The following is a 22,880-nucleotide window of genomic DNA, read 5'->3' as shown; positions in this document are numbered from 1 at the left end:
GCCTTATAATAAGGGGTGGGGGTGGTGGCTAAATTTGGAAGAGGTCAGATTCAGGAGCCCCCGGCGTCTCTGCCTATGAGCCTCTACTCATTGCTTCCTAAACTACTTCCCAGTTTTGCTTCTGGACAGGTAGAAGGTTTGGAACGAATAACCAGTTGTTGTTTTTTCTCTTCGTGAAGCTTCATTTCCTATCTCCAAAGGGGTGACGATGTTGTCTGTGCTCCTCAGAGTCCACCTGCCTGCTGCTCACCTGGGCAGGTGGACTTCTCTGCCTCTCTGCAGGCTGTGGTCATTCGGCAGAGGAGGAAGAGAGCTGCTTGCTTGCCAGCTCTCTTCCATCTCTTCTTTCGTGGCGCCAGCTGGGCTCTGCCTGCCACCTGCCCTGGGCCCTTTCTGGCTTCTATTTGCGGAGGATGGAATTGAAGCGGCTCCTCTGTTGATCCAGGCACCCTGACCTCACTTGCTGACGGCTCAGCAGAGTGCGGGCTTAAGGTTTTTATTCTGGGGAGGGGGCACAGATTAAACTGCTCCAAAGCCAAGCCACAGCGGGGGAAATTGGATCAACACAACTATCTAGAATAGGGAATCTCTTCCTAGTGGTGCTCTTTCTCGGATGGTTGGTTGCAAGCAGAATCGGACTTCCAATTCGGAGTTTGCCACCAAGAGTCCAATGGCCAAAATTGTACCACACTTCAATCTGGGCTCACACGGGCACCAAGTAAACAACCGCACGGTGATTTCCCTGATTCCTGATTTTGTAGAAGTGTGAGCAACATGGCCGAAGAATTAAAAGCAACAGGGGAGGGAGAAGGTTTGATCAGGTCCTTCTGAATCCCATGAAGGAAATGGTCTGATTTCAATCCAGGGTTGGAGATGGTTTTACTTTGCCAACCTTCTTGGAAAGGGAGGGAGGGCCAGGGTGGGCTCCCAGGGCAGACCTTGCAGGCGGTAGATTCCCTTGGGGGGAATGGTGGTATTCTGACCCAGGCTTTGTCAAACGTACTTAAACTCAAACTTATTTTAAAAGCAAAAACTATTTTATTGCAATGCTGGGAATGACTTGCGCTCCCAGTCAGAACTAATTATAAACAGTTCCCCAAGATAAGCACACTCCTTTCAGTGTTGTGGAATGTTGCCAAAAACAGAAGTATAACAGAACCCAACCAAAGTACCAAAAAAAACTAACCAGAGTACAAAGAGCTTCAAAGAGGACTTGGAATCTAATTGAACTGCTTTGCTTCCTGCAAAGCTTTCATCATTGAGGTCTGACTTTCATCCCTTGTGGGAGGGGTAATCACCTCCCAGCCTTACTCCTGAGTCACCCCTTTTGTTTCAGCTGCTCTCGCCTTCTAGCAGGTCTGCGCACACGCGCACTGGGAATAGGCTCCCCTCATTCCTCTGCCTCGCTGCTGTCAGATTCTGGAGGCTCCGGAGTCAGCACATAACTCCCAGATGGTCCCGACCCCATCCCCGCATTGGACGCAGGACCCTCATCTGAGTCCTCTCCAGCCTCCCTGACTGGTCCCCTTTCTTCCTCACTGTCCGGTTCTGCTGCCATCTGCACCGGCAGCCGGTGAACCACAACAGGTGGACTGTGGACAGAAGGGGGGGGGCTGCCCCTGGCCACGGACTGAATATTGGGGTTCCTCCGCTTGCTTCTGCCTTGCAGCTCCTTCTTTGGGCTGCCCTGGGACTCCTGGAGGGGCTCCTGTCTAAATGGGCTTTCGGGGGGGGCTTTGTTGGAAGGCCAGCTTGTGTCCAGTAGGGCTAGGCAAAGAGATGGGCTCGGACCGACCCTGGTCAGGTCCAAAGGCAGGAAGGGAAGAGTTTTATTGCAGTTCCCTCGGTGAAGGTTTCCAGATGGTCCCTGATATTCCTCCACCTTTTGCTCTCAAGTGGTGGGGGGGTGTAGGGCCAGGAAGCCCCTGGCCACCCCCAACCACTGATCCTCCGAGATCTCCCCCTCCCTCTTTCAGGTTTATTTCTTTCCTTGCTTGTCTATTCAATTGATATGCCGCCCATCCTGGCTGGAGAAGAGTATGGGGTGGGGGGTAAGCTCTCCGTGCATGGATCTCAGTTTGGGACCCAGATCTCTGGTTCAGCCCGTGGGGAGATGGAGGGCAGGGCGGGAGGGGGGGGCTCAGAGGAAGGGGGTTCTCTGGGCTGGCACAGCAGGGAGGGATCTGCCCCTTCCCCAAATCTCCCTTGAGGTGGGAGGGCTTTTGCAGGAGAGGCCGTCCTGCCCTGCCCCACGGAGGGTGGGGGGAAAAGTCCTGGAGGAACAGCGGGGAGTGGCCCAGTGGGGCAGCCAGTCTTTTAACACCCCCTCCCCTTCATATTTCTCACCTCCCCCCATTTTTAAATTCAGGTCTGTCCCTCACTCCCCACCCCCCCACCCCGGCTGGATTGTGCCCCCACCTCCATAGTTCCATATCCCCCCAATGCAGAAAAAAGTCCCATTGAAACCGAAGTGCATGAACTGAATCTATTTATTGAAATGTAGCATTTGAGTTAAGCCCAAAAGCCGCTTCTCCCAGCCGTTTCGAGGCCTCCACTCTGGTCACCTGCAAGGAAAGGAGCCGGGTGAGCGGAATCGGGGGGTGCTGCCTCTCCCAACCTCCAGCGCCTCCCCCTCCCCAATCTGCTTGGACACTTGGAGTTGCTCCTGACCCTCCTGGGCATCTGGGGACAGCTATGCGAGCTCCCTCCCCAGCCCCAGTTTTCATGCTGACAGGCAGTGGCCCATCGATGGTCAGCCGGGCAACCTGCTGGACACTGCCAGGAGCCCCCACCCCAATCCTGCTCCAGATGGACCCCTTTGCAGGGTCCAGCGCTCTGGAGAAGCGTCCTGCAGTCGGTGAAAGGGAGGGAGTTTTCCGAAGAGGACCACGGGCTCCAAGAACCGGAATCAACCTACCTAAGTGGAACGTGGGCACATCCCTGTGGAAAATGGAAAAGAGCAGGTTGAATGCGGGCAGGGCCCCTGGCCACGCAGCTGGGCCTCTGCAGAGAAGGGAGCCCCCAGCGGGCACTGCCCCCTCCCCCTCCAGGGACTCCAGCTGCCCAAAAAGGCAGGGAAGCAAAGCCCCCTCCTCTACTCCTGGCCTGGCATGCCGGGGAAAGCCAAGGTGTCGGGGTGCCCCTGCTGTGCCAACAGCCCTCTCGGATCCTGCCCCCAGGGCTGCTGCTGCTGGTACACAAGGCCCCCTTGGTAGAATTCCACTACACCCCTTCCTCCTTTCCTTCCCCCCCCACCCCAAGAAAACTGGGAAAGGAATTGATTTCAACTGATGCTTCCGCTCGGGCAACACCTTTGAGCGGCACAAAATGGGCGCATCAGAACGTCATCGCCATAACAATGCCCCCGGGCCTCTCTTCCACCCGCTGGGGCTCCGGGTCCCCACAGCGGCCCCCAAATGCCTACCTTCTGTGGACAGGACTTGGATCTCTTCGTTTTCCAGGCCGGCTCTATCAGCAAAGTCTCTGAAACCATCCAGGGCCGCCTGAGTGTCCTCCATATCGGTGACTGTGGAGAGAGAGAGAGAGCTCAGTGGGCCCCCGGCCTCTTTCCACCCGTGGGGGTGGGGTTGGGAGGGGCACAGACGGCTTCTGAGAGGACCCTCAAAGGAAGGGGCTCCTCTTGAGGGGCACAGCCCTGCTTGCAAGTGGCACCCTTGATCGAATGGAATCAAGGGGTGTCCTCAAGAGTTGAGAGTCGGGGGGCCCGGACGAACGTCGGCTTTCGGGTGACAACCAGAGGACACACAGACGTGAGTCTGAGCTCAGTGTCAGGACTGGGGTCAAGGGGGAAATGAATGATGTATTTTAGTATCGGCTCGCTGCCAGGACTCCAACCAATCCACCCCATTCAAATCATAAGTCTCTAGCCGCATCTCTCAAGGAAAAGAAAATTGATTTACTAGAAGTGGCCATGTTGGCGTTAGCTGGATGCAGCCAATACTAAAATACAACATTCACTTCCCCCTGGACCCTGGTCTTCCCTGGATGTATATTCTCCAATGGGACACATCCACAGCCAAGAGTCATCAATCATGCTTTCCGGTAATATCCTTGTGCTCCGACAACTTTGGTCTGCCAGGGCGATTATCTAGGCACCTAAGGAATGCACTGTTTTCCCTTTCTGCAGGCAGCAAAAAAGACCAAAGCAGTATCTTGTTCATTGACCCTCAGGGGGCTGCGCTCCTACAAGCCCAGGCCCAGGGGCACCGCAGTGGCGCCAGAAGGGGCAGCAGGGGAGGGGAGGTGATGGGGAAGTTTATGGACACAGCTCAACTCAAGGGAACAGACGTCCCCACAGAAACCAGACCCCCCTCAAATGTAGCCCCCACGCCCGAGTCTTTCCCCTGCTTTTGAAGCTGAAGAAGAAATGGGGGGGAGGGCTCTAATGTTGTGCTCCTCCCTCTGTCCTCCCTTGCAGGCTTCCCAACCGCCTTGCACAGGACGATGGTTGGTTTTGCAAAGCAAACCCAGGTTTATGGGCCATTTCCCTCAATACTTCCAGCTGTTCCAAAGGGTTCAAACAAAAAGGTGGATTAATGGGACATGGAAACTCGGTCTGGGCCGTCCTTCCTTTCCTCCCCAGGTGAGATACGCACCTGCAAGTGATACTATTGTGCACTGTCCTTTCCTGTGGGAAAGAGTTATGCTGGTGTACATTGACGCCGCATTCATTTCTATTTCATTCATGGTCTTCTTGCCGCCTTTCCCTGCAAGAGGAAATGAAGCAACGGTAAATCAGGTGGATGGTGTTTTTTTTTAGCAGAAAGAGGTGGGCAGGTGATCCCCAGCTGGTAGGAGATGTGAGGGCTCTTTTCTCCTTGTCATTCCTGATGTCTTTGGGATGGAAGACAGCATTGAGGGCATCGGAAGGGCACCTGCCTGCCCTCCCCCACCTCAAGAAAGCCCCTCGTGCCAATGAAGCTGGCTCAGAAGGTGAAGATGCACCTCTCTTGAGACGGGGCTAAACTCTTTGCACCCCAGAAATGAGAGGTTGCCCCAGAATCCCCTCCTTTGGTCCCTCTCTGGCCCAGGGCCCTTTGGATCTTAAGGGACTCGTCTCTCTTAGCTCCTCTGGGCAAGCAGGCTGGATCCTGGGCCTGAGGTGGGCAGAGCGGACGTTCCAGCCCCCGCCTCGTTCCTTTCCCAACCCCCGACCAGGACCCCTGTTGTTAAAAGCCAGCCCACCTCCTTCCATACGTACCACATGTAGTGGTGAAGACGCCATTTTCTCTCTTGAGCACCGGATTCATTGCCTTGCATCCCATTTGCCTGCAAAACGATGCCAAAACTTCTGAGGGGATTCCTCAGACCCCCTCGGCCTCATGAGCAAAGCCCCTGCCCTTCCGGACGGTCCTTCTGTCCCAAATAAGGGGGCCACCCCAGGGTCTCCAGCTGATCTCACCCATGGCCTGAGACCCCTGGGGTCTATCGAAGGGGGCCTTGTCCCAGAGGCCCTTCCTTTAGTCCTCCAACACACCTCTGGATGAGGGGGCTCCACCCTGGCCTGCCAAAAGTCCATCAGGGGCCACCTGGGCTCTGGTTGAGGGTGCTCACCCATTGTCCAACCTCGGTCATTCTCCCAGAGGCTGAGAGGTCAGGAGAAGGTGACCTTAAGGGGCCTCTGTCCTCCTCCCTTGGGGATCTCCCTGGACTTTAGAAGGGCTGAGGAAAATGGCCCCAGGGCAGTTCCAGGCCTTTGGGGTGCCTGTCCGGCTCCCAAGAGCAGCACCGTTGGACCCCTGGCCACTTGGGCATCACGGGAGCAAGCAGCAAATTGGGGCACTTACGTCGCCATGTCAATGGTCATTTTCATTTCATCCGCCGACTGTTGCTCAAAAGTGATAGGGGTCACCTTCATGTGAGGAAGTATTTGTTTCATCTTCTTGCAATTGCTCACCATGGCTGTAACGTACTGGTTTCTATTGATCTGGGGGTCAAAGGCAGCGTTAGGGACCCAGCTGGCATTTGCAGAAGGAGCAACCCCCCGGAAGCCTTTGTGCCAGGGAGGCTGCCCGTCTTCAGGAGAGAGATGCAATCCACCTGACCGGGAAGCAGCCTCGCAGACCCTTCAGGGACACCCACCCACCCACCCACCCAAATGACTTCTCTGAGGATTTCATTTCAGTTAAAAGGTGCTGTCTGGAAAGATGCATTTGGAAAGAGTCGGCTTGAGGAGAAATTCCCCCCAAGTGCATATTTAGGGATGAATTTTTGCACAGTGCGTAAAAAAATATATATCCCAGTTTTGTTCAATTGCTGTCTCCTCCCAAGTGAGGAAGGGCCCTGGCGGCTCCACTGCAGGGGGAAGGCAGAGACCCCAGCTCTCCCCTTGTGCCCGAGGAGGGGCAGCTTCTGACGCTTGGGTTCCTCTGATGGGAGGGGGCAGGGAAGGGCCCCCAGCCACATGGACTCACCTTACTATGATCAAAATCCTCAAATCGTTCAGCCTGCACGACATAGCAGAGGGCGAGGCCCAAAGCGAACAGCAAGGATTTCATCTTGTTCAGTCGTTTCTCCAACTCAGCCGAAGAATATTCTGAGACTCAGAGGCAGGTGGCTGGTGTTTGCAGGGGTTCCTGCTCTTATAGGGCTCCCTGTGCCCTCCAACCTCACAGAGCTTTGCGTCACCTCCATCCAGGCGTGCAACCACCGAGATAACAGGGTTATTCTTGGCTGGGCCCCGATGCCACGAGGGCCCCTGGTGCCAGGCTGACGTTCTTCAACCATCAAGATAATGCGGTTTTTCTTGGCTGGGCCCCGATGCCACGAGGGCCCCGGCTGGCAGGCTGACCTTACCCATTGACGTTCTCCAAACAGGGGACGTTTGCATTGGCTCCGGACCCGGTGGGCATTTGGCCTGCAGCCCACCGGGAAAGGCCTCCCTCTTTGTTTGGAGCCGGGCGAGAAAGGTCGGAGGCTTGGCTAAAATGCAAAACTAGCAAGCAGGTGGAGAGAACAGAGGAGAAGATGGAGTCAGGGGCCGTGGTGTCCTCAGGTGCTCAAGGGGTGATGTGGCATGGCACAAAGCAACCTTTGTGGGGAGAGGAGAGTGGAGACAATGCTCCTTCCCTGCCTCGTTCTGTTCCAAGAGTCACCCCTCACCCGCTCCAGGGAATGGCGGTTCCCCAAGGAGGCAGTAGGCACAGGCAGTGTCACCTTCAGGGCCTCAGGGCCACCGTTCCCACACAAGGGAGCAAGCTCTCAGTGCCCCCTGCTTTATCCCTCTGAACCTCTCCGGAGGGACTCCGTGGATCCTTTGGCCTAAAAGCCCCCTGATTTTACAGCCCATCCGAAGTGGCGGATCCGTTCTTGCAAGCAGATCTCAGAGGAGAGAGCAGAACTAGTCACTCCTTCACTGGGCAGCTGAGCCATGCCAGGTGGCCTCCGCTGTGTTGGCAAGAAGGGGCATAGTTTCTCCTTAAATGGAGGAGGCACCCAAATGGTGCCCTCTTTCTCTCTGCCACTCCATGGGAAAGGACATGTACCATTCCGGACAAATAACTCTACAATGTCTCCTTAACAACCTCCATGGCCGAACGTACTGCCAGAATAGGGACAGGGGCTTGGCTGCCATATCGGATGTGGGAGGTGAGAGATGTTCCTGGGGGGAGGGGCTTGACTTTTCTTCCCTTCCTCCCTTTCTGCGGATGAAAAAGGCTTTGACACAGCAGGAAATCTCAAGGGGTTGTCCAGCATCTCCTAAGCCTCCTTCTGCTCCTGCCTGGTTGGTCCCAAATTCTTGGAGTACTCATCTCTAATGATCTAAGTGCTAGAGCCCACTGTAACTACATAGCCAAAAAGGCATTAAGAGTTGTTAATCTAATCCTACGTAGCTTCTTCTCTGGTAATATCACACTACTAACTAGAGCATACAAAACATTTGCTAGACCAATACTCGAATACAGCTCATCAGTCTGGAACCCACATTATGTATCTGATATTTACACAGTCGAGAAAGTCCAGAAATATTTTACAAGAAGAGTTCTCCATTCCTCTACTCGTTGCAGAATACCTTATGCCACCAGACTTGAAATTCTAGACCAGGAAAACCTAGAACTACGCCGCCTTCGGTCCGATCTAAGTATAGTATATAAAATCATACATTGCAATGTCCTACCTGTCAATGAATACTTCAGCTTCAACCATAAAAATACAAGAGCACACAATAGATACAAACTCAAGGTAAAAAACCGAACCAAACTTGATTGAAGAAAATGCGACTTCAGCAACAGAGTGGTCAATGTCTGGAATACTCTACCTGACTCTGGGGTTTCTTCCCCAAACCCCCAAAAACTTTAACCTTAGACTGTCCACTATTGACCTCACCCCTTTCCTAAGAGGTCTGTAGGGGGCGTGCATAAGCGCACCAACGTGCCTACCGTCCCTGTCCTATTGTTTCTTTTTATTTTTCTTATCAGTATCTATTTATTCTTATACCTGTATCTTGTAAGCGATTGACAAATCAAATAAATAAATAAATAAATTGAGGGGGGGGGGGCTCTGCAGCCTTTGAACTCCTCCACAGTCTCCGAGGCTTTGAAAGCAACTCCAGATCTTCCTTCAGTCTCCTGGTGGTATTCGCCACTCAAGAGAGCACCGCAGTCAGCACCCACCCTCCTTCCTGCAGGCTTCTATGGCGATGACATGAGAATAAAACTGAAAAGGGGAGCAGGAACTGGGGGGGGGCTCCTTGCTGGATCACAGCCTGTCCCCCCACAACTCCCTCTCTCTTCCCACAGCTCCTCCTTCTCTGCATACACCCAGGGACACACTTCCAGAGTTTTTCTACCACCTCGCCCCGCCGAGAGTTTTGAGCAACCGTTGGACAAGTCCCTTCCTCGTTGTTTGCACAATTCCCTATTTTTTTCTGGCTGGAGGAGTGTCCCCATTACCAAGGCAAAATATTTTTATTTTTTTTTAAAGGATGAACTGAGGACTTCAGAAGGACCCTGTCACCTGCGCTTCCCCAGAAGGCACCGCAACAAACAGGCACGTTGACACATTTGAGGCTTGCAACTGAAATGCACCCTGCAGGATAATCTCTGGCGGCCCCACAGGTCAGAAGAGCTGTTTGCCCTGGCAAAGATCCTGCTCATCTAAAAGGATGATCAACTTCCAGCTCGCTTCCTTGGATGGCCGCTCAAAAGATCACCTTGAATACAACATTAATTTGGAAGATTGGGAAAAGCCTATGGGCAATAAATTATAAATTAACTTTTATCAGCAACTTACAAGGAGAATTTGTACAAAATGTGTTATCGCTGTTGCAAAAATGTTTCTCAACCATTTGGTGAGCTGTTGGAAGTGTGACTATAAGCAGGGAAGCTACTATCATATGTGGCGGACCTGCCCAAAAGCAAAAAGCTATTGGAGGAAAATTAAAAATTGGTTGGAAGAAATCACAAAAGTTAAAATTGAGTTGAAACCAGAGATATTTTTATTAGGAATCCTAATCAGAAAATTAGTAAAAAAAAAAAAAAAAAGCTATTATAATACTCCATATATTAATGGCAGCAAGGCTCACCTTTGCCCAAAATTGGAAATGCAAAAACACACACACACACCCCGAATTTATGATCATAAAGAAAATCTTGGAATATGCAGAAATGGACAGGTTATCAATGGAACTCAGAAACAAAGAGGAGTCGGAATACCATGAAATTTGGAACTTATGGTACAGTTGGCTGGAAGATAGACAAGAAAGGAATACAAAGTCAAATAAAAGGGTATGATGGAAATTCGTAAAACTATATGTAAAATTTATTTGTGATAAATAATTTGAATGAAATTTAGTATGACATCTAAATAAGTGAATGAATATTTGATACAATGAGAGAGTTGTCAATTAGAGCGAACACTGTATTTGCTTGTGTTGCAATAAATGGGATGTTTTGATTTTAATGCATGTCTATAAATTTATTTAATAAAGTAATTTAATATTTTTTTTAAAAAAAGATCACCCTGTGCGAGTTGGCACCTGAATACGAGTGCAGTGGACTGGATGCACAATGTTCCGAGCGAAGCTGGGCTCGTGATTTGAGATGTTGATGTTGGCATTTCTTTCTGACCTGCTGAGTGATCAGAAATGGAAAATTTTTCTCCCTTCAGTTTTAATGCCACTGGTGATGGGGTGTGTGTGAGTAGCCCAATGGGGCAGATGAAGCCTGTCCTCCCACTTATCTCTCTTTTTTTAAAGTTTATTAAATTTCACCTTAAAAAAAAACCAAGTTCTATATATGTTTTTTGCAGTTATTTGTGACATCAGTTATACCATTCTCCTACTCTCGCTCTCTCTCTCGCTCTCTCATCTATCTTGCACAACTTCAGTTTGACTCTTGGTTTTTTCTTTTGCCATATAAAATTTGATGTTATTTTATTCAAATTATCAAAAAACTTTCCCCAATTTTATGGGAGCATTTTGAAAAATGAATAGTAATTTAGGTAATACGTTCATCTTTATTGCAGCTATCCTTCCCATGAAGGATAGTCTTAATTTATCCCATTTTCCCAAATCTTCAGATAGCTTGTATTCTGACTGGTTGTCAGACTCCCGTGGGGCCATGCAGGGGCAACTCTGTAGGCTGTCCTGAGTCCCAGGCTTAGTTGAACCTTGCTGGATGATGATGTAATGAAAAGGCCTTTGGGTAATTCCTATAGGTGTACCTGGAGATCTCTGTTATGTAAAATATTCTGTCCCAGGCCTTAATGGCCCACCGATTACCAAAGGAGGGGGTGAGCTTCTGCTTTTGAGTTTCTACTTCTCTTTTTAGGGTAAATATTCTGCCTTTTTAGTATTTCCTGGGATATTTCATTTTTCCAGGAGAGGGTGGGTTTTAACTTCCAACAATGGGTTTGTTTTTTTTAATGTACACACAAACATGCCAGAAAACAAAAATGTATCCGAAACTATCTCCCAAATGTTGGAAGTGTGATAAAGAAATTGGAACATATTATCACTTGTGGTGGAATTGCAAAAAAGCCCAAATATATTGGCTGAAAATTAAGAATTGGATAGGAAAGATGTGTAAAATTAAAATAGAATTTAGACCTGAAATCTTTTTACTGGGAATTAATGTGGGAGACTATAATAAAGATGTAACATACTTAATAGTCCATGTCACCACTGCTGCAAGGTTAGACTTTGCCCAAAGATGGAAAGGTAATGAAATGCCAGAGGAGATGGAAATACTCAGAAAAATTTGGATGTGCGCTGAAATGGATAAATTAACTCAAGAATTAAAAAATAAGACCGAATCTGATTATTATAAAATTTGGGAGAAGTTTTACCACTGGTTGAAAAAAGGAACAAATAAGTGTACCAAAGATGACTGAAAGTTTATGTATATATGTAAATTTGTATTATTTTTTATATTTATTACTTAATGATGTAAGAGAAGTAGGTGTGTCAGGATGTATGCACCGCATTCATTGTTTTTAAATGTCTTTCTTTTTTGTTTGATTAAAAATTTATTTAAAAAAAACATGCCACAAAAGAGATGCATTTATTATGCATTTATCAGGGATGTTTTTTATTATGCATTTATCAGAGGTGTTTATGTTTTAGTGAAGACAAAATTGCACAGAGCGGCTGGTGGAGGTGGAGTTTCCGATGCTTCTGCTCTCGTCGTTCCAGGGAAAACAGCACAGGAGCCAAAAGGGAATCCCTCTGGAAGGGTCTTCTGGGTGTCCCAGACCACTCACCCCCTCTGTCATTGCCACGTACTGACAGAGGGATCCAGACCTGGAGCGAGGAGAGTGGGGTCCCCAGCCCGGGAGTTGCTTGCCCGGAAAATGGTCCCTCTGGCGTTAAGGTCTTCCCCGTGAGACTCGGCTAGTCAGATTTTGTAGCGGCATCTGTGGACACACCAAGTTATCGCTCAGTTATTGCCTGCTTTTCATTCCCAGCAACCGCAACCGTTTCACAATGACTACTGTACTTCAGCTTCAACCGCAACAATACAAGAGCACACACAACCGATACAAACTCAAGGTAAACCGCTCCAAACTTGATTGCAGAAAGTATGACTTCAGCAACAAAGCGGTCAATGCCTGGAATGCCCTACCTGACTCCGTTATTACATCCTCAAATCCCCCCCCCCACTCCTTTAATCTCAAACTATCCACTATTGACTTCAACCCATTCCTAAGAGGTCTGTAAGGGGGCGTGCATAAGTGCACCATCGTGCCTCCCGTCCCTGTCCTATTGTCCCCATGTATTTGTACCTATTTCCTGTATTCTTACTCATGTTTATTCTTATACTTATTATCTTGTAAGCGATTGACAAATCAAATAAATAAATAAAATAAAAAATAAAGGAAGGAAGGAAAGAAGGAAGGGGGAAGGAAGGAGAACAGGGAAGGAGAAGGAAGGAAGGAAGGAAGGAAGGAAGGAAGGAAGGAAGGAAGGAAGGAAGGAAGGAAGGAAGGAAGGAAGGAAGGAAGGAAGGAAGGAAGGAAGGAGAGAAAAGAATGGATGGAGGAGAGAAAGGAAGGGAGAGAATACCCATTCCTAAGAGGTCTATAAGGGGCGTGCATAAGTGCACCATTGTGCCTCCCGTCCCTGTCCTATTGTCCCCATTTATTCGTACCTATTTCCTGTATTCATACTCATGTTTATTCTTATACCTATTATCTTGTAAGCAATTGACAAACCAAATAAATAAAAATAAATAAATAAGTGAATTCAGGGAACATCCGAGCAAGGAAGGCCATAAAAGATCCTGGCCAAAGACGCTTGCCAGGTGGGCGATTTTATAGACGATCTGGAGAAGCTTCCCGCCCCCCCCCCCCCCCAGTGGAATGAAGGCGTCCTTCTTTCTTGGCTTCTCAGAGAGAGAGAAGCCCTTTGACGGAGGCCCATCTTGGCATCTTACCTTTCTTGGGCAAAAAGAATATCTGCTCTCTGTCTATCTGCAAGTCCATAGCAAAGTCTATGAAGGACTGCTTCCCGGCATTGGATATAGACATCATCCTGCCTGCAGAAAGGAAAGAAGAGGCAGGCCTGAACGGGTTTCTTGGATCTCTCTCTCCCCTCACACCCCCAGATGTCTGTGGGGAGAAGGCCCTTCATTTAGGATGGACACCAATAGGCATGAAGACGGGGACACCTTTTCCATCCCAAAGAAAGCCCTGAAGATGGAATCCACCCTGATCTTGGCGGTGCCAGAGTGACACCTGATCGACGTGGGCCCCGTGATGGGCCAGGGGTTCAGCTGAGCCCAGGGAAAAGTTGGGTCTGGGTCAGGCTGGAAGGAGAAGCTGGTTGTTGATTTCTTGCAGCAGGTGGAGCCAGAAACACAAAGCCAGAAGCGGGGACACTCTTGGAGCACTCCAGGCCATGCTGCTGACGTGGCTGACCCCATGGCCACCCCTGTCTCCCCATCAGAGGGGAGGGTAGCCTCTGCCCGGCAGGACTGCCCCTCTCCAGAGGGTTAGGCATTGGTTGCATTGATCTCAAACCCTCGGACTGTTCAGGGTGAGAATCCTTCGCGGGTCCATCTTAGGTAGGCCACCTGGCTACCCAAAAGGGAGAGATGGAGGAGGACCAGGTGTGGATCTTCCCTCCCGTCCTTTTCATTTTGGGGCAAGGGGCCTCACAGAGAGAGAGCCTCCTTTTGCAACCCAGAATCACCGCTGGTCAGAAGAGGGACGTGCAAATGAAGGAATAAGTCTTGGGCCATTTTCCTTCTCCCCCACCTCCCCCCTTGGCGCTCTGGATACCCACCGTAGAACGATGCAAAACTGCAAAATTTGCCATCGTTCTCATTCACGTCTTTGACATTGGTGATGATGTAGGTCTTGCAATCCGTCTCCCGCTTCTCTAAAATTTTGTCCCCCCATTCTGGCAGAAAGAGAAAGAAGAAGGCCACCCCGAGTGAGTGCACGGGCCAAAGCAGGTTCGTCCTGTCCTGAAATCCTCCTGGGCGCATTCTTAAAAGCCAAACTGATATTTTATTCTATTATTAGCCTCCATTTAGCACAGGAGCCACATATGTAAACAGTGCCTCAACGTGAAATCAGTTAAGTACCAAAAAAAGAAAAAAAAAAAAAAAAAGGTTTCATTTTGGCTGATTCAATCCTCAATGGGCAGCTTGAAAGGTTAACTCCTCTCAACTGGGTAGACTGTGGCCCAGATGTTTCAAGTGGAAGGGAGTTCCTCGGTTTCAACGTCTTTTGCAAAGGCGTGAAAGAGGGCCCTTAAATCATCTCCAGAAGGTGGATTAATAGCTCTGCTCATTTGGAGCAGAGAAACCCAGGATGGTCCAGGGCGCTTTTCCAGCCCCTCCCTGATTTGCTAAGCCCTAAAGGGAGCTGGGCTGGGGGTCCTGGGCTCTCCTGAGCAGGACCCACGTTGGGAGATCACCGCGGGTCTCCAGAGGAAGGGACCAGGCTAGATGCCCTCTGGCGACAGAGGAGCCCCTCCGACCTATACCAACCGCTTCTCTGCAAGTATTTCCCGTTCTCCTGTTTTGTGTAGGTCATCTCCGCGTCCATGGGTCCGAATTCCCTGTAGAATTAAGCCACGGCACGAGCCATTAGGTGCTGCAGAACCAGCCTCCAGGCACTGCTGCTCTCTTGGCCAGAGAGGGAAGATGCCAAGAGAGAGGCTGGCCTCACTCAGCTCCCCCCCCCAACTTCAATCCTTCAAGAGCTGTTGGGAGGGGAGGGGGCTCTGCTTCTTGGAACAGCCTTGTTCTCCTGCTTAAAAAATGTTGGTTCTTTTTAAATCCCCACTGAGATCGCCTGGGGCCACGGCAGGCATTCCAGGACAGGCGGGCCTGGGTGCGGCTGAAATCCAGCATCCCCTTCTCCAAGGCACAAGGGCCCACCCTCCCAGCCAACCAGGCCAGGGGGCAGAAGGCAGGGGCCATGGGCCCAGGTTTTGGCCCAGCACTTACGTCATGAAGCGGACAGAGACGTTGAAGCTTCCTTCGCCCTGGCTGGTTACATTGGAGGTCATCATCTCCTTAACCACAAAGCGCACCATCCATTCACAATTGGAGGCTATGGCGTGAACGTACCACTGCCCTAGAAGCTGGGGACAAAGTTTGGTCAGCTTGGCTGGCGGCCGTGCCAGGGAAGTGGGAGCAGGGCAGCCCATCTCGATGCCCTGCCTCCTGCTCAGCTTATCGGGGGGCTCTTTTGCAGGGAGAGGCAGCCTGGCTCACTTACCTCCCCTTGGGCGCATTGCTGGACCTCTTCAGAGGCCAAAGCCGGAAGACAGAGAAAGGCGATCCCCAAGGCAGCCAGCCAAAGCAGCTTCATCCTGCCCAGGTGCTTGGTCCCTGCTAAACCTTGGAGAAGCTGTTCCTGGAGGTCAGTGGCTTTTATAGCACTCGGACATCCCTTCCCCTCCCAATGGCCGGCATCGTCTCTGAACTGGCGCCGGAAAAGGTCATCGCTGCCCGCACAAAGGGCGATTGTCTCAACTGGCACAAAGAGCCATTGCTGTGCCCGGCCTAGGAGCCTGGAGGCTTTTGGGTGGTGTCCAGTCAGGAAAGCCAGCCTGGCTGCTTTCTCCCCCTACCCTCAAGGTGGAGGTTGGCCAAAGACAGCTGCCCTCTGCCCTCTGGGCCCTGCTTGTCCCTCCTCTCCTTTCGCAGCAAGACGGCGGCACCCAAAGCCAAGGGAACATCTGGAATGCCCTCCAGGCAGCTCAGGCACGACTGAGACCACAGCAATGGCAGCCAGAGAGTTTTCATGGTCAAGAGAGCGATAGAGAAGGCAGCCTTGAAATGAGACACCCCTCTCCAACCGGGCAGCAGCTTTAGGGCTGAAACTTGGATCCGATTCAGACATTCCCGTTGTTTAAAAACAGGGAGATCCTGTTTTCACGGGCGTTATAAAAACAAAAGCTTGTGTTTGAAATGTTATAGGTGGAGAGTTGTGTGAAAACATGTGATTGATAAGACTGGCAGAGAAGAAGAAGGAGAAGGAGAAGGAGAAGGAGAAGGAGAAGGAGAAGGAGAAGGAGAAGGAGAAGGAGAAGGAGAAGAAGAAGAAGAAGAAGAAGAAGAAGAAGAAGAAGAAGAAGAAGAAGAAGAAGAAGAAGAAGAAGAAGAAGAAGAAGAAGAACAAGAACAAGAACAAGAAGAACAAGAAGAGGAGGAGGAGGAGGGAAGAAGAAGAAGAAGAAGAAGAAGAAGAAGAACAAGAACAAGAACAAGAAGAACAAGAAGAACAAGAACAAGAACAAGAAGAACAAGAAGAGGAGGAGGAGGAGAGGAAGAAGAAGAAGAAGAAGAAGAAGAAGAAGAAGAAGAAGAAGAAGAAGAAGAAGAAGAAGAAGAAGAAGAAGAAGAAGAACAAGAAGAACAAGAACAAGAAGAAGAAGAACAAGAACAAGAAGAACAAGAACAAGAAGAACAAGAAGAGGAGGAGGAGGAGAGGAAGAAGAAGAAGAAGAAGAAGAAGAAGAAGAAGAAGAAGAAGAAGAAGAAGAAGAAGAAGAAGAAGAAGAAGAAGAAGAAATAATAATAATCCAGAAGTTTACTCTTTTTAGTTTCCTATTGTCTTAACTTTAACTTCACACCCCTCTAGGGTAAATTCAGTTATCTGAGTGGATTAAAGGTACAGCATTGTCATTTGTGTTACGGCCATGAATTCAAGCAGCAGTTTTTTTCCAGCACATTTGGTTTCCTGCAACCTCAGGCAGTTGGAAGGACCTGCAGGAGCTCTTCCCACCCCCCAAAAAAACATGGCTAAAAAAGAGGGGAAGTTGCAATCTATTTATTCCACGGAAGGGAAAGGAAGGCGGGCCAGGCAAATGAGGAAGGGGAAGGTGGCAGGGTAAGAGGTGGGAGACCAGCAATCATGGCTTCCAGGCTGAATGGAGCCTCTTGGCGGAGGAGGGTCTTGGGCTGGTTCTCTTCAGCCACTGGAAAATAAAGTAGCAGAAAGAGGGGTAACCACAAAATGGGGAAGGGAGTCTGTTCCCCCAAATCCCTCTTCGACTCCTCAGAGTCATCCACACAACCTTTACCCCACCAGCCTTTCTCTTTCAAACAAGAGACCGGATGAACTCGCAGCAGCTGGGAATTTTACGTGACCTATAACCTCCCCGCTCGCCAATGGCGGTTTAGAGGCAGCTCTTCTCTTGCACCCAAACAGCTGGAGGGCAGCCCCCTCCCCCGCATGCCACCATAATAAAGGCAGTTCCTCCTCCCCTCCCGGGCCCATTTCAACCCTTTGTAAGGCAATGGGCACTCACCTAATTTGCTGGAAACATTTATCTGCAATGCAGAGAAGGACCCTGGTTTAGTCTCGGAGGCTGGGAATGATTTAGGGACCCCTAAAAGGCAGGAGGGCAGCAGCTCCTTCTCAGCCAGGGGGGGGGTTAGGGGTGGAGAGTGTTGGGGGCCTGGGTGAGGGGGTCCCCCCCCCCCGTGAGGCTGGCAATTCTCTTAGCTACAATTTCCTGCTGCTTCCACTCCCCAGCTGCCCTTTTCCGCCTCCTCTGGGGTTCCCATGGGCTCGACACCCACAAAAGGGTCCCTCCGCTCACCGGACAAGGGTGGGACCACCAGTTCGCCCATGAGCCCCATTTTCTGGCAGTAGGCCTTGAATTTGTCCAGGTTCTCCCTTCCTTTGAGGTCTTTGCCTGCATGGGGAAAGGGGGACACGGGGAGGAGGGTTAGAGCTATTCACACGTGCATTGAACGTGACCTCCAAACTCCCTGATGGGAGCTCATACGTGCGCGCGCACACACACAAACAATTTAGGGACAGGGAAGATCTGAGTTCAAGGCTTGCTCAACACTCCTGCAGAAGGGAGCAAGGCTGACGGGAAGGCAAAGCCGTTGAGAAGAGAGCCAGGGAGCCCAAAGGTTGAAAGGAGCAACCGTCATTCCCCACACCCATCATCCACAGCCGCTTTGGTTTGTGGCCCTGGGGTCCAAGAAGCGGGAGGGCCCTTCGCCTCTGCCCAGTCACCCACTGTAAAACTGGAGACTCCTGCTGGCGGGCATCCCCTTCATCTCCCGCTGGACGTAGACGATGGCAAAGTTGGCGTCGCTGGCCAGCACCCACAGGTCCTTCTTGCCCCTTTCTGCAGAGGGGGGGAGGGGAATCAGTGGGAGGCCCCCTCCAGGCCCTTCTCCCCCCCCACACACACACACTTCCCACCCCACCGCCCACACTCTCTGGAAAACCAAATGGGGGGCACTCTGCACCTGCTCAGAGTCACGCGCATCTCCTCTAACGTCTCTTTTCAAGAAAGGAAGCCCTGTTTGGTCTCCCTCCATACCGTCAATTGAAACGAAGTGTCCGGGCTGCTCCATCTTCGCGTACGTCCCTTTCATCCCTTCGCAATCTTCTCCCCTTGAAAGCAGCAAAGAGGAGTCACGTGTGGGTGGGGGGGTTGGAGTTTGGGCTGACAAAAGAGATGCCCTTTCTGGGCTCGCTTTGGGGTGGCTGTCCTTTGCCCCCATCTGGGGTGTGTGTGTATGTGTGAGTGAGTAGGTTCCAGTTGCTCCCAGAGATTTAGTCCTGGGGCACCACCCCGGAATCCCGAACGGAGCAGGACAGTGGCGGGATTCAAAAATTCTTACTACTGATTCTGTGGCCGTGGCTTGGTGTGCATGGCAAGGGGAGGATACGGCAAAATCCCCGTTCCCTCCCCACCCCGCTAGCCTGCTCTCCAGCTCCGTTCTCCTGTGCAAGGCAACCAAAGAAGAGCCAGCCGATCAGCTGGGACTCAGTAGGCAGGGAATAGATGGGGTTGGTGGGGCCAGTCAGAGGTGGCGTTTGCCGGTTCTCCGAACTACTCCAAATTTCTGCAACCGGTTCTCGACAACCGGTCAGAACCGGCTGAATTCCACCTCTGGATCCGGAGGGAGTTTCCTACACTTGGCTTAAATCAGGGCTGGGTCAACCTTTGCCGTCCCCTCCCCAGGGCAGTACTGTTGTGGGGGAGGAGGGGAAGATCAAGGAAAGACCCAACCACAAAAGGTATTTACAATAGGTAGTATGTTTCTATTTCCAGGTTGCCATTTGGTAAGGCGACGATCCGGGCTGCCGGTGTCGTGATGATGTCCTTCAGGCTTTCAAGCATCGGGTCGGTGGAGGCGAGTGCCGGGACGTGCCACTTCCCTGCAAACTGCAAAGCCATCCCCCCCCCCCCCGCATGGTTAGACTGGCACACCTGTTCCCTCCCACCCAGCCTTCGCCCTCCCGAGGCATTGGCCCTTCGCATTTTGGCCCTGGAACCGTGGATGCTTCTGCCCAACAGACCACAGTGAAGCTGTAAAACCTCAGGAAGCCCTTATGCCGCTGAGGTAGACTGCGCTAGAAGATGGAAAGGCAGTTTGGCTGAGGACCGCAGAATATTTTGCGCAGGAGATCCACAGCCAGGTGTGCGCACAAGGGCTGCAGTTTGGGAGGTGGGCTGGCCAGCTCTCGCCCACATCTGGAGCCCTGGAAGGGGCTCGGACATGCCTTCCCCACAACCGGTACCCTTTTAAGGTCGAAATTTGGATCCACTTCCACGTCGGCCTGGACACCGAAGAGGCAGAACGCGGCAAGGCTGAGCAGGGTGGCCTCCATGCTGGTCCTGATGCTTCTCAGGTGCCAGCCGGAGGGCAGAAAGGATGGCGTGCCCACTGGGGCACCCAGATTTATATCTCTCCCTGGCATTTGACAGGAAGTGGGGCTTATGCAACGCTTTGAGCAATGGGTGTCCGGTAACATGGCATTAAGGGATAAGAGGTGCTGCAGTCGACTCAGCCCAGGGAGGAGGAGGAGGAGGAGGAGGAGGAGGAGGAGGAGGAGGAAGCACACCCTGCAACCCAACCTCCTTTTTATCTAAATCCCCTCTAAATCCCCAGGATTGGAGAGGGCTGTCCTTCAATGCCAGGCCTCAAGAAAGAACAATGGAGCAACTATCACACACGAACACACCCTGGAAGAAAAAAAACATTCTGCCCCCCCCACCCCAAACCTCCCCCACACACACACCTCCTTCTTGGAGAAGATCAAGCCAAAGGTCTGCAGAATTCTTTCCTGGGCAAAAGGCTACAGAAAGCAGGGACACTGTGTCTCTCTTCTGTGTGTGTGTGTGTGTGTGTGTGTCTGTTTTGTGTGTGCGCGCGTTTGGTTGGGCTTTGAATGGAGAGTGTGCAGGGGAGAGCTTTGTCCGGGCTGCTGACACATTACCAAAGCCAGAAAAGGCTGGCTAGGTAAAGTTGCACGTTTGCATTTTTAGAGCACTTTTCAAAATGGTCCAAGAAGAGATTTGGTGGAATTCTCAGACATTAAAACCTCCCTCAGCCCCCCCCCCCCAAAATCCCCCCACCCTCGATCCCACTTCCCACCGAAAGGCAGCCGCAGCAACACTAGAGTATGTTGCATTTTCTTTTATTATTGCAGTTATTCTTCTTTCCGGGGCAGGAGGAAGGCTGCTCGCAGGCGGGAGGCAGGCTGGGGGGTGCCGGGCTGCAGGGGAAAGGAGGCCGCAGGGAGAATTCCAGCGCTGCGGGAGAAGGGGAGGGTAGAAAAGGGCCTTCCCGTCCCCTCCCTCCCTGGAGGCAGGAGCCGGCTGAAGCGCTGCAGAAAAAAAGGAGGAAGAGAAAGTTATATATAGATGATAGATAGATAGATAGATAGATAGATAGATAGATAGATAGATAGATAGATAGATAGATAGATAGATAGATAGATGATAGATAGATAGATAGATGATAGATGATAGATACATAGATAGATAGATGATAGATGATAGATGATAGGTAGGTAGATAGATAGATAGATAGATAGATAGATAGATAGATAGATAGATAGATAGATAGATAGATAGATAATAGATAATACATACATAGATAGATAGATGATAGATGATAGGTAGGAGAGAGAGAGAGAGAGAGATACCATGTATTAAATATTCAAAAGAAACATTAAAATGTCAACTAATGTAAAGGAAGCAAAAAGAAGAGAAATAACAACAACAGCAACAACAAAGTTTAAAAAGTGACACAAAAATTTACCTTCTTGGATACTTCCCGGAGAGCGAAAGCCGGAGCAAAGAGCCTAGACAATTCCTTCCATGCAGAGCTCTGATCAGAAGGAAGGCAGGAAAGGGGGTCAGAATAGAGCCCCCCACCACCAGCCCGATCAGTGGCCAAGCCTGCCCGCCACACGCCCTCACCAGTCCGGGGCAGGATGAGGATGTCTTCCTGGGCAAGGCCGTAGCTCAAGGCCGTCTGGGTGAACTTCGCCAGCAGCTCCGGGCGCAGCTCCTTCTGCCTCCCTAGCACCAGAAAGCAGAGTGGGTGAGGGACCCCTGGCACTGCCCCGCCGCTGCCTTCCCTGGCACAGCCCGCCTGCAGAAGGGCTGGGGAGAAGCCGCTGCCCCTACCGTACAGGGTGACTATGGTGAAGGTGTCGGCTCCTTTGGTGATGGTGTCCCCCAGAAGCGCATACTCGTCGTAGTTAGTCTCCAGCACCCGGATGTTGTGTTTGCTTCCTGACCCTGGAAGGAGCAGAGGAGGAGGGGAGGAGGCCGCTAGCCAGAGCCCATGGGGAGGAGGGAAAGGGTTGAGGAGGGGGGTTGGACTAAATGACCTACAAGGTCCCTTCCAACTCTGATTATCTCCTGCTATTCTGGGCAGCCCGGCAGGCAAGAAGGCTGGTCTAATAACGGGGCTCCCTTGCTGTCCTTCTGCTCCTCCAGCCTTCTTCCCCCCTCCTGGGGGCAGGAGAGTAAAGAGGGGAGGGCAGGAAATGCTGAAAGGTCTGGGGTCTTCAGGGGGCGGGGGAGGGGCTGCCACATACAAGCGCTGGTGTAGTTGAAGCGGCCAGGTTCGTCTGTCCGGAGGAAAACTATCCGCTTCATCTCGCAATGGTCCAGCCTGGCAGGGGAGAGAGAGAGAGAGAGAGAGAGCGGTTAGAGGCAAGGAGGCAGCCTCACCGCTCTGGCCCCGAGTCCCACCACCCTCCCCCTCCAGAAGAGCCGTGCCTGGCAGCCGAGCCCCCTTACTTGGGGTAGGTGGAGGTGATGCCCAGGTGCCCCTCTTCCATGGGCGTGACCACAGTGGTGCACATCTTGATGACCTGTTTCTTCTCTTTGAACCAGCGGGTGTTGGAAGCCAGGCCGATGCTGAACCAGGTGCCCGTGAACTTGGGAAAAGGGGGAGAAGGGTTAGACAAGGAACACACACACACACACACACACACACACACACGCTGCCAAGGGACTCTGAGCCTTTCCACCCGCTGGCTCAGCTGAGGAGCCCACCGAGAGGTTGGTGCCCGGGTCAGGGGGCCGAAGGGCGCCACGTTGGCACTCCCCTTACCTGATCAAGCTGGAAGTCAGCCTGGACGGGCATTTCGGCCTTCGCCTGGAGCAGGCAAAGGAGAACCAACGCGGCAGAGAGCTGCGCCCGCATGCCGAGAAACTGGGGTGCCTGGGCTTTACCTGGCGTGGCGTCTCTGCGAAGGATCCCCCGGGAATGGTCAGCCAGAAACCATGTCGGACGGCTATATATATATATATCAGCCAGCGCAGCAGCAGGTCATGGGGCCACCTATGCTGGAGGCCGGCCTCTGCTTCCTCCCCTTCCCGGCCCCCTCTGGGCAAAATTATGCAAGAGGAAAGCGGGGGTGGGGGGGCGGGAGGGGGGAGAGAAGGGACAGCTCTTCTAGTGTCAGCCTGCAGGCCCACCAAGGAGCGACCCCCCCCTTTGCTGGAAGGCGGGGAGGGGAGCCTGCCCCTCCCATCATCCAGGCTGTGTCAAAGTTGGACGGCCCCTCCCTCTCTGGCTCAAAGTGCAGGGCTGCCTCATTCAACCCAGCACAGAGGACGGACGGACGGAGCCCGCGGAAGGGCTGCCTGCCCACATGGGCACCCAGGCCTGGGTAGCCCCTCA

General features: G+C 51.7%; 4 protein-coding genes across 4 annotated transcripts; all 4 read right to left on the bottom strand.

The window, feature by feature from the left end:
* Positions 1-2,471: 2,471 nt before the first annotated feature.
* LOC148129461 (major allergen Can f 1-like) lies at positions 2,472-6,597 on the bottom strand. The gene is made up of 7 exons (XM_087943926.1): positions 6,435-6,597; positions 5,808-5,947; positions 5,222-5,289; positions 4,617-4,727; positions 3,425-3,526; positions 2,918-2,940; positions 2,472-2,564 (listed from the first exon to the last, which is right to left on the bottom strand). The coding sequence occupies exons 1-6, from the start codon at positions 6,516-6,518 to the stop codon at positions 2,918-2,920; spliced, it is 528 nt and encodes a 175-aa protein (XP_087800052.1). The 5' UTR covers positions 6,519-6,597; the 3' UTR covers positions 2,472-2,564.
* A 4,909-nt stretch (positions 6,598-11,506) lies between these two features.
* Positions 11,507-15,401, bottom strand: LOC113424242 (extracellular fatty acid-binding protein-like). Its single transcript, XM_087943932.1, has 6 exons — positions 15,193-15,401; positions 14,919-15,055; positions 14,457-14,527; positions 13,745-13,861; positions 12,894-12,995; positions 11,507-11,874 (listed from the first exon to the last, which is right to left on the bottom strand). Exons 1-6 carry the CDS (start codon positions 15,283-15,285, stop codon positions 11,852-11,854), a joined length of 543 nt encoding a protein of 180 aa, XP_087800058.1. The 5' UTR covers positions 15,286-15,401; the 3' UTR covers positions 11,507-11,851.
* Positions 15,402-16,734: 1,333 nt separating this feature from the next.
* LOC113424241 (lipocalin) lies at positions 16,735-19,606 on the bottom strand. The gene is made up of 7 exons (XM_026685858.2): positions 19,474-19,606; positions 18,978-19,117; positions 18,266-18,339; positions 17,957-18,067; positions 17,525-17,620; positions 17,231-17,252; positions 16,735-16,897 (listed from the first exon to the last, which is right to left on the bottom strand). Exons 1-7 carry the CDS (start codon positions 19,561-19,563, stop codon positions 16,891-16,893), a joined length of 540 nt encoding a protein of 179 aa, XP_026541643.2. The 5' UTR covers positions 19,564-19,606; the 3' UTR covers positions 16,735-16,890.
* Positions 19,607-20,357: 751 nt separating this feature from the next.
* Positions 20,358-22,469, bottom strand: LOC148129460 (lipocalin-like). Its single transcript, XM_087943924.1, has 7 exons — positions 22,308-22,469; positions 21,992-22,131; positions 21,787-21,863; positions 21,371-21,484; positions 21,161-21,262; positions 21,000-21,068; positions 20,358-20,562 (listed from the first exon to the last, which is right to left on the bottom strand). Exons 1-6 carry the CDS (start codon positions 22,398-22,400, stop codon positions 21,043-21,045), a joined length of 552 nt encoding a protein of 183 aa, XP_087800050.1. The 5' UTR covers positions 22,401-22,469; the 3' UTR covers positions 20,358-20,562; positions 21,000-21,042.
* Between the last annotated feature and the right edge of the window lie 411 nt (positions 22,470-22,880).

Source organism: Notechis scutatus, chromosome 15 (genome assembly GCF_049901735.1).
Source record: "Notechis scutatus isolate UNSWTSFEM ecotype Mainland chromosome 15, rNotScu1.2, whole genome shotgun sequence".
Classification (NCBI taxonomy): Eukaryota; Metazoa; Chordata; class Lepidosauria; order Squamata; family Elapidae; genus Notechis; species Notechis scutatus.
The sequence above is the reverse complement of the archived record's forward strand: the minus strand, read 5'-3'. Positions and strand labels throughout refer to the sequence as shown.